Source organism: Staurois parvus, unplaced genomic scaffold, assembly GCF_062004578.1.
Source record: "Staurois parvus isolate SC_StPar_1 unplaced genomic scaffold, SC_StPar_1.0 ptg000287l, whole genome shotgun sequence".
NCBI classification, from domain to species: Eukaryota; Metazoa; Chordata; class Amphibia; order Anura; family Ranidae; genus Staurois; species Staurois parvus.
In genome coordinates, this window is record NW_028318083.1 from 25,935,572 (window position 1) to 25,955,612 (window position 20,041).

At 42.9% G+C, this 20,041-nt stretch overlaps 1 protein-coding gene across 5 annotated transcripts in view; it reads right to left on the bottom strand.

Moving 5' to 3' along the window:
- The window catches only part of CTDP1 (CTD phosphatase 1), a 199,530-nt gene extending 179,496 nt beyond the window's left edge, over positions 1-20,034 (bottom strand). For 2 of the 5 annotated variants that reach the window (XR_016313465.1, XM_089682341.1), the window contains exon 1: positions 19,661-20,034. Coding sequence is in view for 4 of the 5 variants with exons in the window: in XM_089682341.1 (XP_089538467.1) it covers positions 19,661-19,962 (302 nt within the window). In the remaining variant the exon portion in view is untranslated. The remainder of the gene's footprint in view (positions 1-19,660) is intronic. The other 3 variants (XM_089682340.1, XM_089682339.1, XM_089682342.1) reach the window with 3 other exon arrangements.
- Between the last annotated feature and the right edge of the window lie 7 nt (positions 20,035-20,041).

Below are 20,041 nucleotides of genomic sequence, written 5' to 3' on the forward strand. Positions count from 1 at the left end.
CCAGTGTTTTTTGAGCTTTAAAAAAAATGCTAGTGTGCATGGAGCCTTCAAATTCTTGTGTTATGTAGAGGTATAGGAATAAGGGGATTGTTTGTTTTTATAGTTTTTAAAGGTTAGGTTCACACATATGTAGGTGTGGGAATGTGTGTAAATCACACATTCCCACACCCACAGGCAAAATGCGCAGCTATTAAACAGACGCACAGGAATGCCAATAATTCTTAATGGCACCCCCAGTGCAAAACCAGTGCATTTTTGGGTGCAGAAGATCACATGATGCAAAAGCACCATGCAATTTCCCTGCAAGCTGCAATTTTGAACAAGATTAATTTTGCACATTGCATTCTGACACGCTGTAGTGCATAGCAATGTTGCTAAATACAAATTTAATAAAAGCCAGTGCACAGCAATGTGTGAATAAGCAATTTCTACAATGTGGCCTTTGGACACACTGAGAATACACCTGAAGCTCAATGTATTTAACCACTGCCCTAGACTAAATAATCATTCCTTCTGTACTGAACTGTATTGTAATTGTACTGTCTCCCTTTATATTGTAAAGCGCTGTGCAAATTGTACAATAATAATAAAAAAAAAACACAACAAACAGGTTTATACTTAAAATGCTCTGTGTAATGCAATCGCACAGAGTGGCACAAAACCTCCTTTTTTTGGGCCCTCGCAGGTGTTCCTGGCTCCTTTTTTTGGTGTGCCACCATAGGAAACCCCTTCCTATGGTGGCACACCTGCATGCTCCGGATCCCAGGCATTGACACAGACAGTGAGACGCTGCCCATTCCCCCCCCCCCCCCCCGATCCCTTGCCAATGGATTTGACAGCAGCGGGACCAGTGGCTCCTGCTTTTCTCAGCCAACCTGTGAGAGCGAGAACAAGAGACGACAGTCAATGCAGACGGACGCTGTGCCAAATCGTTTAAGGGCTTGGGTAAGTAGAAGTGCTTTTTGTTAGGCACTCCCACTCCTCCAGGTTTCCTCTTTGCACTGCTCACTACAATATTCCAAAGACACTCTTCCATCAGCTCCAGGGGATAAATCCAGAAGACTGACCAATAGTTTTATACCACTTAATTAGTAGGTTTTTACCTACTTCATGACCAAGGCATTTTTTGCTATTCAACAATGTGCTACTTTAACCGGCAATTGCTCGGTCATGCAACACTGTACACCCACAGTAAATTGAAATCATTTTTTTCACACAAATAGAGCTTTCTTTTGGTGGTATTTGATCACCACTGTTTTTTTTATTTTTTGCTATGTAAACAAAGAAACAGCCAAAATTTGGGGGGGGGGTTAGTGTCACGGGGGAAACACACTTTCTTAGATTTGGTTATGAAATTCTGCAAACAAATTATCTTTCTTCATAAATTTAGGCTACATTTCTTTGGTAAAAATAACTCAAATCAGTGTATATTTATTTTTTCTGTTTGAAAGTTATAGCATCTACAAACTATGGTAGTGTGTGTGTGTGTGTGTGTGTGTGTGTGTGTGTGTGTGTGTGTGTGTGTATATATATATACACATACATACATACATACATACACACACACACACATATATACATACATACATATACATACATATACACACACACACACACACATTTTAAAAACTGATCAATCCTGATGTACAGTACAAATATCCCCAAATGATCCTTTTTTGAAAGTAGGCGGTCCAAAGTTTTTTTTACATACTTTGAATGCTTGTTACAGTGATGATCACTGTAACAGCAATCGTTTGAACAGTCATGAATGGCTCTCATTTATGACTTATTGTTTACTATTATGAAGCTGATGTGATTGGCCACAGCTAGTCACATGGTACAGGGTGCTGTGATGGGCCCAGGTGCCATGTGATAGCTGTTGAACAATCACAGCATCACAATACTATTGAAAGCCATTCATGACAGTTTTGCTTATATGTCATCATGTGATCGCTATGACCGGTCATAGCAATCACATAAATTCCACGGTCGCTCACATCGCCTGGGTACTGAGCACTGTGATCTGCTGTGTCCACCAGACACAGCAGATCACAGGATCGCGCCACTGCCACAGGGGGTGCACCAGTGTGCAAGATAGCAGCAAAATACGAGTACATTGTGGTTCCTGGGGAAGCCGTCTGCAAGCAGCATAAATACTGCTGGTAGTCGGCAAGTGGTTAAAACCAACACAAATTGCACACTTACATCAGTATGTATGGAGAGCAGCCTATTTTCTATTAGCTCTGCCACTTCCTGTCCAATATGGGTGCACACTTCACCGCAGCGGAAGTGGCATCACGGATGTGGTTCCACCCGACGCGTTTGCGTTGGTAGAACATCTTCAGGTAGGTATACGGTATGCCTCTAGTGATGCCAATAGAAAATTCCACATAACTCATCTCCCCCTAATGAATGCTTACAACTATAATCCATTTACTCATCCAAACCTACAAAACCATAGCATTCCACAACAATCCCTTCCCATCCGTGCCATCTTGTGAATGATTACTATATTACATTTAGTACAGAAATTAAAACAAATTTCTGAAGCATTATGATCCCGTCTAGTGCCATCTTGTGAATAACATATTGCATTTAGTATATAAATGTAACTTTTTCCTAAACAAATTAAAATAATCATTCGTTACACAAAACCATATAGAAGTTTTTCCAATATTCCTCATTAAAATTCATAAAATTAATTAAAACAAATGTATTCATTAGTAATTTGTTATTAAACAATTCGTATCTCCATATTAAAGAGGTTGTAAAGAATGCATTCTCTGCATTAAGGTTAAAAAAAAAAAAAAAAAAAAAAAAAAACTTTTTCAACACTAGCAACCCCCCTAGCCCTCCGATCTGCAGCAGCTCTACTCTTTCCGCTTTCAAAGGCTTGGCTGAGAGCAGAAGCTTTCTGTTGTCAGTCAAAACTTGTGAGCAGAAAGCGGGGGGGGGGGGGGGGGCGGGAGCTTGGCTGAGTCTTTGAATGGAAGCAAACAGCCCGGCTTGGGAATGAGCACGAACAGGTGTCCCCATAGGAAGTGGCTCCCTATGGGAGCACTTCGTGGAGGGGAAGGGGGGTAAGGAGCTAGGAACGCCAAAGAAACCCAGAAAAGGAGGATCAAGGCATCTCTGTGCAAAACCATTATAGACAGCAGGTAAGTATAACAAAAAAAATCCAACCGTTAGACTTACTGGTAACGGTATTTCTACAAACCTTCCAGGATGGCACACCTGAGAGATGAGAGGGTCCTCCCTATAGGAAACTCAATCAATTAACAGCTGTTATAAGTCCACACCTTTCCCTTGACCCTCAGTTTGTAATAAAGTAACTCCCGAAACTGGTCCACAAAGGGAATAATTCTACATAGGTACTCACTACTTACTACTTTTTGGAGTTTTCTCCCCCCTTAATAGGGTGGGAAAGTAGGCCTGTTCTCCTGGAAGGTTTGTAAAAATACCGTTACCGGTAAGTAGAACGGTTGGATTTCTTCTCTCACCTTCCAGGATAGCACAGCTGAGAGGATAATAAAGTATTCACAGGCCTACCTTAGGGTGGGACCACTGCCTGCAGGACCTTCCTGCCAAATGCCAGATCCTGCTTTGAGTGTACCTTCGCTATATAACCATCTGATGAAGGTATCTTGGCTGGTTGGATCCTATGGCTGATCTGCTCCACTGATGTCCTGCCTTCTCTGCCCAGATGCCGGAAGTAGCGGAGTGTGCTCTTACTCTTAAAGCTGATGGAATCAGAACAAATTCAGAATTTTGCAGGTTACAGAGGTCCACTGCCTAAACCATCTAGCAATCATGTCCTTTCCTGCCTATGCAGTAATACTCCTGAAACATCCAGGTTTCTGCCCTCCCCAGAACTGCCTATCTTTTTAGATGTGTCAGGAGTTTGTTCAGTGGCCTAAATAGATTGTAAGAGACTCTCACAGGGGAGCTGGTATCTAGTAGGCCTCAGCACTTTACTAAATCCATCACTCTTAATTTACCCCAGTAGGGCTTAGAGTGAGAGGATGGAAACTTTACGTTGCAATGACCACAACATCTACAGAAGAGGAAGCTGTGGAAGGTTGTTAGCTGAAGCTTCTGGGCTGCTTATCTCCACACCATTAGGGAATAGCACCCCTCAGGAAAGGGGGTCATATCTCAATTCCCAGAAACCACCTGGCTGCGATTAGGGATTCTGTAATTAAGCTCCCAAGGCAAAGGGAAGTACTCACCACTTGTTTTCATCTCCCTTTTTTGCCACAGCCACAGGGCTCGCTTTTCTAGTTTCGGGTCCACATGAGTGGAAGATAGCGGCCAAACTCACGCCTATTAATTTACCACAGTAGGGTTTGCAGGAGGCTGACAACTTTATGTTGCAATAACCACAGCATCTACCAAAATAAGAGGAAGCTGTAGAAGGTGGTTTAAAAGCAGCTTTTGGGTTATTTTTCTTCACACCATTAGGGAGAAGAATAGTAGCACCCTGCATTAAGGAAAGGGGTTTTTATCAATGCCAAGAGAGCACCTGGCTGTTATTAGGGATTCTGCTGTTAAGCTCCCAAGCAAAGGGAAGCATTCACCACTTGTTGTCTTCCGCCTTTTGCCACAGGGCTCGCTTTTCCATCCTTGGAAGAGAGGAGGATAGCAGCCAATTTCACCCCTCCAAGTTGCTGTCCTTCCTGGAAGGCTGCTAAGTTAGGCTGTGTGTCCTACACTATACCCACAGCACACATGGCTATTAAATCCAGGGGAGAATTGTACAGTCTGCTGCAGCGGCAGACACACTCCTTGAGTCTGGATTGCTGCTGTACATTCAGGGCAGCCTGTGAGAGACACTTGGCCTGCAGGCTAGTTCAGCCTCCGGCCTCCCTATGCCTGCTTCACAGGGGTACCATCCGACCCTCCCCAGTCTTCTGGTCAGTGAAAACAACAAACATTTTGCTGTGTAGGGAGAAACAATCAATACTGAGGGTCAAGGGGAAGGGTGTGTCAATTGCTTGTTTCCTGCAAGGAGGAGCCTCATCTCTCAGGTGTGCCATCCTGGAAGGTGAGGGGAGAAAAAAAAAAGTTTTACAATCACTTTAAGATAATCTGGTGGCAGGGTATCCAATTTATATAGTCCACTGTGTCTAATTTTGTGGGGGGCCTGGGGATTAGAGAATGATGCACAGAGAGTGTGTTCGGTGTGGCGGGTGAACTTACAGGAACTGATCCCCTGTGTGTCTCTCCTTGCAGCAGCTGAAAGAGTGTCAGAGGGGAAATCAGCTTTCAGCTTTTGCAGGGAGAGACACACAGGGGACTGGTTCCTCTATTTGACCTCCCATGCAGCAATCAACCCTTTCCTGTTTATATCTAATTCCTCTGCTACCCAGGCCCCATGCTGGCCCAGTACTACCCCCTTATCTGTAGCCCTGGTGGTCCTCTCCACAGACTGCAACTTGCAGGGGCATTTGTACATACAGGGGTTGGACAAAAATATGTAAACACTACGTGATTTTCAGGTGTGAAAGTGTTGACATGTTTCACAGTGAAAGCGGAAGTGATGTAACATTCTTTTGCTCCTGCTGTACGATGAGACCCCTAGCTAACAGGTAGGAAGCCTCACTTTCATCATTCAATGCGTGCGATGCTAGTGATAAAGAGTTACATCAGAGCTTACTGAGCTTCAAAGAGGGCAAATTGTTGGTGCCCGCTTAGCTTATGCCTCTGTGACTGAATTAGCCAATTTATTTGCCATGTCACGAGTTACAGCATGAAAGGTTTTGGCGGCATATACAGTTTCCAGGAAAACCTTATATGATAAGCATAAGCGCGGTCGACAAAGCCAACTGACTAAAAGAGAAAGGACATTGCGCAGGATTGTGACCCGGAATAAGAAAACAACTGCTGGAAAAGTGACTGCAGAGCTCAATCTCAGTCTTCCAAAACTTGTCCAGAAAGAGGGAACTCCACAAGGAAAACATTCACGGGCGTGCTGCAATTGCAAAAACACTAGTGACGGATATTCATGCTCAAAACAGCAGAGGGGCACAACATCCCTAAATCGTGAACCATCGATCAACGGAAGACTGTAATATGGTCCAATGAATCGAGCTTCACACTGTTCCCAATTACTGGATGTGTTTACATGTGGCAAACACCATGCCAAGCTTATGACCAGAACTGTCTTGTGCCAACAGTAAAGCATGGTGGCGGTGCACCATGGTTTGGGCAGCTGTTTCTTGGTATTCTGCAGGCCCCATCGTCACCTTGAAAGGCAGAGTCACTGCCAGTGATTATGTACAAATGTTGGCTGACCATGTGCACACCATGGTGCAGAAATTGTTTCTTGAAAACAGCGCCATTTACCAAGACAATATTGCAACATTCAAACAGCTAGTGTTGCCAAATCATGGCTAGGTGCTGCAGTCGCCAGACTTCAATATCATAGAGCCAGTATGGTCAAATTTGGAGAACAAGGTTTTGGCTCGTTTTCTGCCTCTGTCATCTCTGCACAAACTGGAATTATTTTTCCATGAAGAGTGGTGTCAGATTCCATTATCCAACATCCAAGACTTATATTTCAATTCCCAGGAGAATTCAGGCCATATTGGATGCCAAAGGCTGCCTAACACCATATTAGGTAAAATTTTTGTTATTTTTCCTGGTGTTTCCATAATTTTGTCCAACCCCTGGCATGCTGCATTTTTTTTTGGGGGGGGGGGGTGTTGGGGCCAAGTATGGGAGCTCTCCTGTAAATGAACCTTGGTATCTTGGCCATTTGACCAATGTGTTTGTCCACGTTAAGGTTTAGGCCAATGTTGTTACAAACAGTGACAAAGGAAATTTCCTGATACGTGGATCTATTCTTTGGTTTCTATCCATACTTCTTATTTTATTGCTTTTCCAATGGACTCTATGACCCTTTTTTGTAAAGTGCTCGATCATTATTTTACTTTGTGTATCATAATCTGCTATGGCTCAGAGTACCATTAGGTGACACAGACAGGAGGAAAGGGGAGTATTTAAAGAGTAAGCTTTAGTTAAACAAATGTACTATAGCAACAGGGTCACTTTAAAGATAATTTGAATCAAGTAACCTAATTTTTATTTTTAAGAGGAGTTTTATGATTTTCAGGAAGAAGTAGCTTTCAGGAAATTACAAGATCTATTCTATTGTTATTTCTCTTCGTCTCTATGTCATTAGATGACAACTGATAAAACTTTGCTGTGTAAGGGCCCCTTTACACTTGAGCATTTTGGCACACGCATTACTACAATGCAGGGCAGCGCACCTGCAGCTGGTTTAGAAAAATTGTCAGCAGCAGATCATTGTCAGCAGTCACCCATGTGTCATCAGCCTTACCATTCTCCACTCATAAGCTGGGCACAAAGTTTTTTTTTTTTTTTTTTCCTCCTACAAAGTGGCTCCCACTGCTATCAAAATAGACTGATCAGCAGCTGCAGACGATGATTGATAAAAGTTGTCCATTAGATCCATTTCTGTTAAACATGGACAGTTAGGGCTGAAACAAATAATCAAAATAGTTGTCAACTATTTTGATAATCGATTAGTTGGTTAGCGGATTAGTTGGCCTGCATACAGAATGCATATATGTTTACATCAGAAAATACAGTGCAGCACACATACATCTCAGTACACCACTCCTACATGTCAGTATACACAGTGCAGCACACACAACTCAGTACACCATTCATATATGTCAGTAAGTGCCTGAAAACTTGTGAATGTGTGAGGAGCAATGCATCGGAGTCCTAGGCAGGAGAAGGAAGCGAGTTGATTCTAAAAGGCAGTTTGTTTTTTCACCTTGCTATAGAGACACTCTATACCAGCCTTTTTCAACCACAGTACCTTACACGTTTCTTCAGGGGTGCCTTGGCAAAATGCCTAAAAATTGCCCAAAAATTGTATACAAGTCAGTAGGTGGATCAAGCATGCCTTTTAGTTACACAAAGCACTAGGTTTTCAATGTGCACCATTGCAACCTTCTAGCCACTGGTGTCTTAATAACCAATGACGCCATCATTTGATATGGAGGATGTCGTTAACCTGCACGGCATCCTTGTTTGACTCTCCCCTGCCCCTCTCTGTCAGTAATGGGGTCAAATTAGCTAGTGATAGATAGAAATATGAGGGAGAAGAGAAACATTGTAATATTAGTATCAGCATGCAAACGTTTATTTGCTTTTGAAGAATGAATTTCCTCTAACATTGGGTGTCCTACATGTGTGGGTGATGCTGCATTAGGCAAAACTATTAGAATAGTTTTTTACATTTTAGAATAGGGTGCCTTGAGACTATCCATAACTTTAAAACGGTGCCTTGACTGAAAAGTGGTTGAGAAACACTACTCTATACTATACTTAGAGGCTTGCTATAGGTGCCCAGAAGCGTCGGTGGGGGACCCCAGAAGAGGAGAATCAGGGCTGCTCTGTGCAAAACCACTGTTTACAATCACTTTAAGAACTCTGTGCAGGGAAGATCAACAGAGAAGCTGATAGACTGGAGATAATACAAGGCATTACAATTTAAAGAAAAAGTTTACCAGTATTATACATTATATTTAAAATGATTTATAGTTAAAGCTTCATGTCTGACTCCCAGTTACAATACCCTGAATAACCTGAGTATATTTATTATTATATATATTGTATATAATATTCTTACTTAACCCTTTATAGTAGTGATTGTCTGCTGTTTTTGTACTATAAAAGGGCTATTTTTTTTTAATTAACCCGATCATGAAAGGTGACTACAAAAAGCATGTTGTTGCTACTAAATATCTTATGTTGACCATGCACGTATCGATTTTTGAACAAGAATATTCAGATGAACATTTGTATGAAAATTTATTGTGCATTCAATGAAAGAACGTCGTTCAGAAATTACATTAGTTTAAAATTGAATGTTAAATGCCAGTGAAATTTTTGAACGAAAACCACATACACGGTCTGAAAATTGGCTTGATTGGGAAAATTTTTCTATTCTGTTCCTTCTAATTTTACCGTTACTGTGGTGGAATACAAACGATTAGAAAATCATGCAAACATTCTTAGATTGAAAATTTTCAAAGGAAAAATTTGTTTGTGTATGGCCAGCATAAAGTTGGGTACACTATCTGAATATCGGCCAGTTCACCAGGAACCAGCAAACATTTGGACCATGTGTACAGCTGTCCTTCCAACAGAAATTGGTCTAAAGACCGCTTTTGTCAAAGGGACATGCTGGAAAACCAGCATCTGATCAGCGCTTGAAACCAATGGCTGATTAGTGCATTCTGACGGGGGGTGGGGGTGAAGTCCCCCTGTCAAAACACAAAGGCACAGTGGGGAGATCACTACGCTAACATCACTTAGAACTCTCGGCGGGCTGAACAAGAAAAAAAAAATAAAAATACTGAATGTGTGTACCAGGCTTAAGTGACAGCAGACAGAGGTAGCTTGTATCAAGCTACCTGCCTATGACAAAGGAGTCTGTCATGCATATTATATGACAATCCTTTCTGAAAATCTGCAAAACAGCATTTTAGGTCTTAAAATTTTTATGTAAAGAAAATTTTTTTTTGATCTAAGAGTCTGATTACCGTATATGTACCAGATTTAACCTTTAATAGTACATACACCTCTCCTATCTGTTATTCTCAGGGTGGATTAGAAATTTTGTTACCTGACAATATATTGTAGCTGGTTATTTATATTTCACACTGCATATAGATATTTAATAAATTGTGTTTGTTTTTAAACTTTACATATTACCTAAACTGCACAGCACATTGTTTTTGAGGTTTTTATCTGATTAATCGAAACAATCAGCCAACTAATCGTTTAAAAATAATCGTTACTTGCAGCCCCTAAGGGACAACCAAGCACAGATCAAAATGCGCCTGGTCCCTGCTGAAGCAGCCGAAATTTGATCTGTCTATGCTCAGCCTAAAGTCTAATTCACGCTATTCTCTGGGAAATATAAAAATAAATTTATTGCCAACCAGATCACTTTTTCCTCCATTCAGATGTTTCTACTTTAAAAGCAGATTTAGATGAGTTCAGGCCCTATTAGTTGTGTTTACATGCATTCAGCTACACTCAACTCCACAAAATCAACACTAAATAGATCACGAATGGAAATTTTTCTTGAGTTGGAAAATGTAACAGAGCTTGTAAACGCTTCTGAAAGTCTAATGTAAAAGGTATACATAGATGCATTCAGATTGGTCTAAAGCTGGCCATTTCCTATATCAGCCTTTCTCAACCAGGGTTCCTCGAGAAGCTGCTAGGCGTTCCCTGAGCAACTTCTGCTTCTCAGATAAGTAAACTACAGACACCAACAATATTTATTATCAATAAACATTATATTGCCAAAAGTATTGAGTTGGCCCAACCTTTGCAGCTATAACAGCTTCAACTCTTCTGGGAAGGCTGGCCACAAGGTTTAGGAGTGTGTCTATGGGAATGTTTGACCAGTCTTCCAGAAGCACATCTGTGAGGTCAGGCACAGTTGACGGACAAGAAGGCCTGTTTCAGTCTCTGCTCTAATTTATCCCAAAGGTGTTCTAATTGGGTTGAGGTCAGGGCTCTGTGCAGGCCAGTCAAGTTCCTCCACCCCAAACTCACTCATCCATGTCTTTATGGACCTTGCTTTGTGCACTGGTGTGCAGTCATGTTGGAACAGGAAGGGACCATCCCCAAACTGTTCTCACAAAGTTGGGAGCATGAAATTGGCCAAAATGCCTTGGTATGCTGACACCTTAAGAGTCCTCTTCTCTGGAACTAAGGGGCCAAGTCCAACCCCTGAAAAACAACCCCACACCATAATCTCCCTGCCCCCTCCCCAACAAAACTTTACACTTGGCACAATGCAGAGTCCAGTGGTGGCGTGCTTTATACCACTGCCTCCGACACTTTGCATTGCACTTGGTGATGTAAGGCTTGGATGCAGCTGCTCGGTCATGGAAACCCATTTCCCTGAAGCTCTCTACACACTGTTGTTGTGTTAATCTGAAGGCCACACAAAGTTTGTAGGTCTTCAGCTATTGCTCTGTCATTTTACATGGCCTACCACCTCGTGGCTGAGTTGCTGTTGTTCTCAGTTGCTTCCACTTTGGTATAATACCACTAACAGTTGACTGTGGAATATTTAGTAGCAAGAAAATTTCATGGACAGACTTATTGCACAGGTGGCAACCTATCACAGTACCATGCTTGAATTTAGTGAGCTCTTGAAAGCGACCTATCCTTTTACAAATGTTTGTGGAAGCAGTCTGCATGCCTAAGTGCTCGATTTTATACACCTGTGGCCATGGAGGTGATTGAAACACCTGAATTCAACGATTTGGATGGGTGTCCCAATACTTTTGGCAATATAGTGTACCTCAAGATCTTCTAATGTTGTCTCCTGGGTGCCATGGATGCAGAAACGTATCAACCAGCTAAGCATTTAGCAGCGTTTAGAGTGGTTCTAAAGGCTTTTTTTTTTTTCCTTAACCACTTGAAGACCAAGCATTTGCTGGACATTTTGTTTACAAGTTTTAATTGGTATTTTTTGCTAGAAAATTACTTAGAACCCCCAAACATCATATATCTTTTTTAGCAAAGACCCTAGAGAATGACATGGAGATTGTTGCAATTTTTTTATGTCAGATGGTATTTGCACAGTGGTTTTTCAAATGCAACTTTTTTGGGGGGAAATATACACTTTAGTGAATAAAAGAAGAAAAAAAAAAAAAAAAGATATACCTCATTTTTTTTGTAATTTTTTCTTGCATGTTACAGAGAGTAAATAGATACCGAACATGTCACACTTTAAAATTGTGCATGCTTATGGAATGACAACTATGGTACTTATCTACTTGTCTAACGGGCACTTTTAGCCTCTTCCTGCCCAGGCCAATTTTCAGCTTTCAGGGCTGTTGCACTTTGACAATTGCACAGTCATGCAACATTGTACCCATATGAAATTTGTATCTTTTATTCCACACAAATAGAGCTTTCTTTTGGTGGTATTTATTCGCAACTGGGGTTTTTATTTTTTGCACTGTAAATGAAAAAAAAAAAAACGTTTTCTTTGTTACTATTATAAAATTTTGCAAACAGGTCATTTTTCTACTTTACCGATGTGCATTGATAAGGATGCACTGATAGGCAGCACTGATGGGTCCTGATAGGTAGCACTGATGAGGCAGCACTGGTGGGCTTTGATGAGGAGCTACTGATGATGCACCGATATGCAGCAATGGTGGGCGGCACTGACTGGTAGCACCGACTGTTGGCACCGACGGGCGACACTGCTGGGCAGAACTGATAATCAGTGCCCTATTAGTGCAGATCTCCCCCATCACATTTGCCAGTTATCGACAGTATTTCCTCACGCAACCGATAACTATTTACATTTGTGATCTGCTGTGTCGTGATAAAAGCCCGCCATGATTGGCCTTTTACTTTATCACATGATCAGCTGTGTCCATATGACACAGCGATCAATGACGCACACCCAGAACTGGACAACCACGCTGTAGCCGTCTTTCGGCTATAGCTCGGTTGGGAAGCGGTTAAAAATCTCCATAGGGGACACTTTAAACATTTTTATTGGTTACCCGTTTAGAGATACAGAGGAGGTCTAGTACTAGAATTGTTCTCAGTCTAATGTTCGCGGCGATACCTCACGTGTGCAGTGAACACATATGTGACATATGCATGTGCGATTTATGTATGCATGAGCACGGTGGGATAGGGGCGTTTTTAAAAAAAAAAAAAAAACTTACTTTTACACTGTCCTTTTAAAAAAATGTTTCTCTTTTATTCCTATTACAAGGAATGTAAACATCCCTTGTAATAGAAACATGAATGACAGGTCCTCTTTAACCAGTTGCCGCCTGGCCTATAGCCAGATGGCGGCCGGGCGAGCAGCTCGTCCCTCCAGGTGGACGCCATATGGCGTCCTTTCAAGTATGCGCATTGCGGCACAATCTGTCACTGGCCATGTACCTTGGACACGGCCGATGACAGATCTGTGTACCAGCCCCGTTTCCAGCACCATGTGATCTGCTGTGACCAATCACAGCAGGTCACAACAGTTGTATACAATGGATGACTTCCTTTCATGCCATCCATTGTATACAAGTGTGTCTAGCTGTGAATGGTCACAGCGATCACATGCACAAGCTGGGCCAATCACAGCCCAGCTGTGTCATGTGATTAGCCATGGCCAAATTACAGCTAAGCACAAAAAAAAAAAAAAAAACCCTGAATGAATCGATGTCATTCAGGTAAATGCTTGCTTATAGCAAAGTAATTCTTTGCTATAAGCAAATTGTGTAATAAAAAAAAAAATACTGATTACTTTTGTCATAGTGAAATATGAAAAAAAATATATATTTTTTTTTTTTAAATTTCAATTTTTTTTTAGTACTTTCACCAGTGTCCCTGATCACCGCCATGCCAGTTATATGATGACACTGTACTGCACTGGTGAGAGTATATAAAAAAAATAAAAAATAGTGAAAATAATTTTTTTAATTTTTTCATTTTCTGAAAAATGACAAAAATTACAACTTCAAAAAACTCGCCATGCCTCTTATGAAATACGTCGGACTGTCTACTTTGCAAAAAGGGGTCATTTGGGGGATATCTGTATGGTTCTGACATTCTTGGACCTCAAGAAATTAGACTGGGCATCAGTACTTCAGGATTGATCAATTTTCAGATACAAACCATAGTTTGTGAACTCTATAACTTTCCTACAAACTAAATAATACATCCTAATTTGGGTTATTTTCACCAAAGACATGTAGCAGAATACATCTTGGCCTAAATTTATGAAGAACAATTATTTATTTGCAAACTTTTATAACAGAAACAAAAACGTTTTTTTCTTTCAAAATATTTGGTCTTTTTTTGTTAATTTAGAAAAAAATAAAACCCCCAGTGGTGATTAAATACCACCGAAAGAAAGCTCTAGTGTGAAGAAAATGATTACATTTTAGTTGGGTACAGTGTTGTATGATCGCGCAACTATCATTCAAAGTGTGAGCGCTGAAACCTGAAAAATGGCCTGGGCAGGAAGGGAGTAAAAGTGCTCGGTATGGAAGCGGTCAAACAGCCCCCCAAACCTCATTACCTTTAAAAGCAAAAGATCAAAATAAAAAAAGGTTTTTTTTAACTTTTGCTTTAAAAAGAAAAAAAAAAATTTGTTTACTTCTGCCTCTGATGTGACATCATGACACCGCTCCAGTCCTCCATCATGATAGAGGTGATCAAAGACCATAGAGGTTTCATCACCGCCATCTTGAGGAGGCCACACCATCGGATTGTTTCTCAGGCCAGAAAATGTGAACGGTAAGCCCAAGAAACGCCAGAAAGCAGCGCACGTCCCCTTCCACCGCTATGGAAAGTGATCCAAAGCCTCAAGAGCTGCCAGGACCCCTGTCATGGGAAAGCCAGCCGTTCACGGAAAAAAAAACCAAAAACGCAGTACTGGGGTTATGGCTGAATACTTCAGCCATAACCTTGATAAACCACTTGAAAACCGCAACATTTATATATGTATTGCGGTCTTCAAATGGTTAAAATAGCAAACATGCCATACTTACCTGCTCTGTGTAATGGTTTTGCACAGAGCAGCCCTCATCCTCCTCTTCTTAGGTCCCAGCCGACATTCCTGGCCCCTGCCCCTCGCCCCAGCGGTTTGTGTTGGGGGTATTTCAACTACTTCTAAAGAGCCGTCAATTTATGCAGCGTTTTACACATATATTTTGTACTTTCACATCAGTCCCTAACCCTCAAGGAACATACAATCTAAGGTCCCCAACTCACATTCATACATACACATAATACTAGGACCAATTTAGACAGGAGCCAATTAACTTACCAGCATATCTTTGGAGTCACTGTGGGTACTCGTATGTGCTCGCTCCTGAGCCAGCTGTGTCTATAAGGTGTGTTTCAGTCCCACCCCTACTCCCTCGTCACTGGCTGTAATTGACAGCAGCACCAATGGATCCAGCTGCAGTGTCTCAGCCGAGAGAGCTAGAGAACACAGAGACTCTCATGCACAGAGCTGGATGAAGATCAGGCTCATGTAAATATTGGGGGGGCTGAAGAGGGGAGCTACATACTGAAGGTTTTTTACTTTCATGTATAGAACAGAATTCTTAAAGTAGAACTATAGGCAAAACTTTTTTTTTCATTTTTGATAGAGTAAGGGGGGGTTATAACTTGACAGATTTTTTTTCCCGCAATCTGTGTCCTATTGGGGAGATTTCCCTTCACTTCCTGTCCCATAGCCAAAAAGGATGTGATAGAAAATCCCTGCAAATTCCTTGGGGACCCCCAGGTTACCAGAACTAGTGTCCCCATTGGAAAATTTACCCAAAATCTGGGATTTTTTTTTTTAACTTTCAATGATACTGGTACAGGACAAATAGAGAGGGTGAATCTCCTTACAGACAGCAATAAAAACTGACAAGTGTTCTAATCCCTCCAAAATAATAAAAAAAATGTTTTGCCTTTAGTTATACCTTAATAGAGTTGGCCTTTTGTTGTGTGATTTTCACCTAGGATTTTGTTTTCTATTTTTAGATTTTTCCACATTATTGTGGTCACATTTTTTTCTTGTCTTTAGACAGTTATTAATTTTGCTGATGCCTATCAGTAATTTTACTGTCTATATTCAGTGCACATTTAAAGTAGAACTAAATCCTCCTATACTTTACAGCCAAGGAAATTGCTATCTTAACCTGGGTACCTCACAGATTCCTACACCCTCACAAGCAATATGGATGCGGGAATCTCCCCCACTGTGCTATTATATTCTGACAGAGGCAACTCTCCCCCCTTTGGAATACTGTGATCCGAGCTGCAGGCATTGGTTGCAGCATATGAACGCATCTGAATGCACATTTTCCTGCAGTACTTTTCAACAGAAGGCCATCTAACAATTGGCTTCTGTTGAACAAAGAGGGCTACATACAGATCAAAATTTGCCCGGTGCCTATATAACAGGCCAAATATTGATCCGTGTGTAGCCAGCTTTGGCCCTGGTTTGATTCGCAGTTGTCGTGGTGCTGCACGTGATCAGCTATGACTCCAGCCATTTGATTGCTTGACAGCTTGGTTGAGAGCCAGCATAAGCACACTGTAATTATAACAGCTGCCATTAAAGGCTGTTTTGGGAAATTGTTAAAGCAGAACTAAATCCATGGATTTAACGGTTTCCCAAAACAGTTAATTAGATTCACACCAGTGGTGCAAATTGTAGAAGCAGGAATACTTCGATTCCTGCAGTGACTCTCAGCGGCTGCCACAAAGTGCATCCAGCAGTGATCACCACAGGTATTCACTAGCTGTGCAGACAGCTGTGGATAAATGCGGCTGCCACCGCCCTGTCATAGTGACAGGAGCCGCACCAGGAATGAGAAGATTCCAGCTGCTACAATTCACAAAAGCCTTCATTGTGAATATAGCCTTATATTCAAGGAATGCTGGGAATGATAACTGTCACAGCTACTTCTGCACTCAACCGAACTGCCAATCAAATGGCTGGTGTTATCACTGATCACATGTACAGCACCAAAGCAACTGCAGATCAAACAGAGGCTAAGAAGGCAGATCCCTTTGATGTAAAGGATAGGAGTGTTTAGTTCTGCTTAACACCCCGGTCGCACTGGGTGCAACTTGGCATGCGATTTGCATGCCATGTGACTTGCAAATCGTATGCCAAGTTGCACCCTATTGTCCGTAATTACAGCGGTCAAATCAGTGCGTTTCTGACCTGGTCGGAGCTGCACTGATTTCTAAAGTAGTACATGCACTACTTTTCGTGAGATTTGCATAGACATCTGTGTCAGATGTCTTGCAAATCGCACCTGAAATCGGCATGTCCCCCGACTTTGAAATCGTGCGACTTCACTGTAAGTCGCATGATTTCAAAGTTGGCCTTGATGTGACCAGGGTGTTAAAGTGGAACTAAAGTTCCACTATTCTGCCTGCTCACAGTGAAAAAGAGGCATGCAATGTCTTTTCTGAAATTAAAGCACACCTACCTGCCTGTTTCACAGCGATCCCTGGAATGTAAACTGAGCTGTGCATGCACAGTTCAGCTTACAACAGCTGGCCTAAACCCTATATGCAGGGATGAATATGTGCAGAAGTGACATCATCCCACGCCAACTAATGAAGATTGCTTAAAACCAGCAGACAGAAGATGCTGGTGAAGGACAGCACCACTGCAAAACGGTGAGTGTTCCTCCCTTTAGTTCCACTTTAACCACTTCCTTCCCAGGCCAATTCTGACAGGTTTTGTTTGCTAGAATATTAGAACCCCCAATTATATAGAGATGAGTGGAGGCTATCTTTCCTCCACTCATCTCTGCGACAGACAGCCGCGACCGCCAGGTTGGTTTTCGGTGCTACCGATCATCCAGGTAAGCCCGAGACCCACTGGGAAGCCGCTGCTAAAAGTGATCCAGTGGTTGCTTGGACCATTTTATTGGTTAGAGACTCACCAGCTGAAAAAAACAATACCGGGGTTATAGCCCATTGCTGCAGCCAGTATTCCAACTGAGGAAGTCTTTTGACTAAGGCCCAGTTGGGAAGTGAATAAATCAGTGAGTTTATTTTCACTTTAAATGGCTAATTGTTTTTAATGCCCTGTACTATACAATTTATGGCAGATCTAAAGAAGATTGTACAGTCAGACTGTATAGCATCAGCCAACATGAAGCCTAAAGCCTAGTACACACTATCATTTTTATTTGTTCAACCCAGCGGGCTGAACAAAAAAAAAAAAAAAAAGGAAAAAAAAAAAGAAGATTGTCCTAATAACACAAGCCATGTTGGTGTTGCAATCTCCCTACTGTGCCTTCGTGTTCTAAGGGGGGGTGGGCATTGTTTAACTGTAGCTCCACCCAAATAAATAATTTTTTTTGGATAGCACAGGGAAGGGTTAACAACCCTGTAATGTCTGTTTTGCTGTCTGTGCCCCTGTTCAGAAAATTTCAACTCACTTTCTGTCTCTGTGACAATTGGATTTTGAAAATTTGGGGTTGTTGTAGATTGGTGATAAACCTTCAGTGGATAAACCTTTTTCCCATGATAACTCTTACAGGAGTGAATTTCCCTTCCTTGGGGAGGATTTCCTCTCACTTCCTGTTTCTCCCTCCATTCAGAAGTACAAGTCGTTCATGACTCAAATGTTTGTAACTGGGGGACTGTCTGTACGTCACTTCTAAAGTTGTATTCGGTCTTACGAGAATTTTCGGAACTTTAGTAACTTGTTCCTTTTTCAATATGGGACTAAAAAGGCAAGCTTAGGAGATATTCACTGTACCTACAAGGTAAGCCTTATTATACGCTTACTTGTAGGTATAAGTTCTAAAGCAGACTTTACTACCACTTTAAAGTGGTTCTAAAGGCTCAAGGTTTTTTACCTTCATGCATAAAGGTGAAAAACCTTCTTTTTGCAGCATCCCCCCAGCCCCCCCTAATACTCACCTAAGCCCCCTCTTGATCCAGCAATGTGCACTGGAGTCTCGGATATCCCTGGACTCCCTCTCCTCATTGCTGAGACAGATGTGGGAGCCATTGGCTCCCACTGTTAATCACAGCCAGTGAGCCAATCAAAGAGGGGGTGGGGCCGAACCACAGCTCTGTGTGTGAATGAACACAGGGAGCAGCAGGTGCCCCCATAGCTGCTTGCTGTGAGGGCACCTGGCGGGAGGGAGGGGCGAGGAGTGTCGGTGAGGCACCTGAGGAGAAGGATCCCGGCTACTCTGTGCAAAACCACTGCACACAGTAGGCAAGTATATATATATATATGTGTGAGCCTTTAGAATCACTTTAAGGCTCCTTTCACATTGGAGCAGAACAGGACTAAGGTCACATCCATGCCTGTTCAGTTTATGCCGAGGGAACACAGGCAGTCCCCTGTCAGCTCTTTAGGCAGCTGAGTTTAAATGTCTGTCTATATTAGGCTCCCTCCAATCCGGTCCACAAGAACATGTAGGCTTTTTCCGCTTTTCTTTTCTACTCCAGAGGGAGGTGGGTGTAACAGTCACCAGTCTGTTTACATCTTCCTGTCCACAGATCAGGGCCACCTGAAGAACTGACAGGCAGGCATGATCGGATCTCCAGCGTGAAAGAGGCCTAAAATGTAAACAAAATGTGGCGACTAGAGCTAGAATTGTTGGCCCAGTCGGGTGAATATGAGCGGACTGTACTTTTCCTATACAAGGCTGGCACTCTGCAACATAATCATCTCCACTACAATGGATCACTATGATCAGATGTATCATGAATATACTTCATAGAAGAACACGATCCCATGGAGCAGGCAGGCCAGACTAGGAGGTGATCTGTGTACACAGAGCTGTCATCTCCCGTTGAGGCGCAAACACGGAGCATGTGGCCGGGCTGTAAACAAGCGCACAGGGAGGGAGGGGGCTGGGCTCCTCACATTGGAGGGAAACCACAAGCCGTCACTACACACCTCCCTGAACTCTTCTGCCCACCGCCGGTAGCCTCAGGACTGGCTCTCTCGGGGCTGCTCCGGTTCCCCCTGGGCAGGGTCTCTCAGGGCTGCTCCGGTTCCCCCTGGGCAGGGTCTCTCGGGGCTGCTCCGGTTCCCCCAGAGGCCGAGTCTCTGTCAGGACTGGCCGCACACAGCGCTTACCCCGCACAGACGACTTGTCCCGGCCTCACACACAGCTCCAGCACCACTCCGGCCCGGTCCGACTTGACTTTCCTCTCGGGGGGTCTGGGCGGCCTCCCCGCCTCCTCCTGCGGGCCACGCTGCTCTCTGCTGTCCGCGGCGGGGATAGGGAGCCCCAAGGCCAGCACCGAGCCTATCTGCACGGACGCGCCCGTGGAGACTTTCCATTCCAGCAGGCGCATGGGCCGAGGCCCCGGGAAGCGCACCTCGCTCTCCTGAGCCGGGGGCCGCGCCTCCCCGTCCTCCTGCGCTCTCCGCTGCATGCTCAGCGTAGCCCAGGCTGCACAGTAGATGCTAGAATGGAGTTGTTTAGCGGAGGGGCGGAGAGCCAGGGCTCACGTA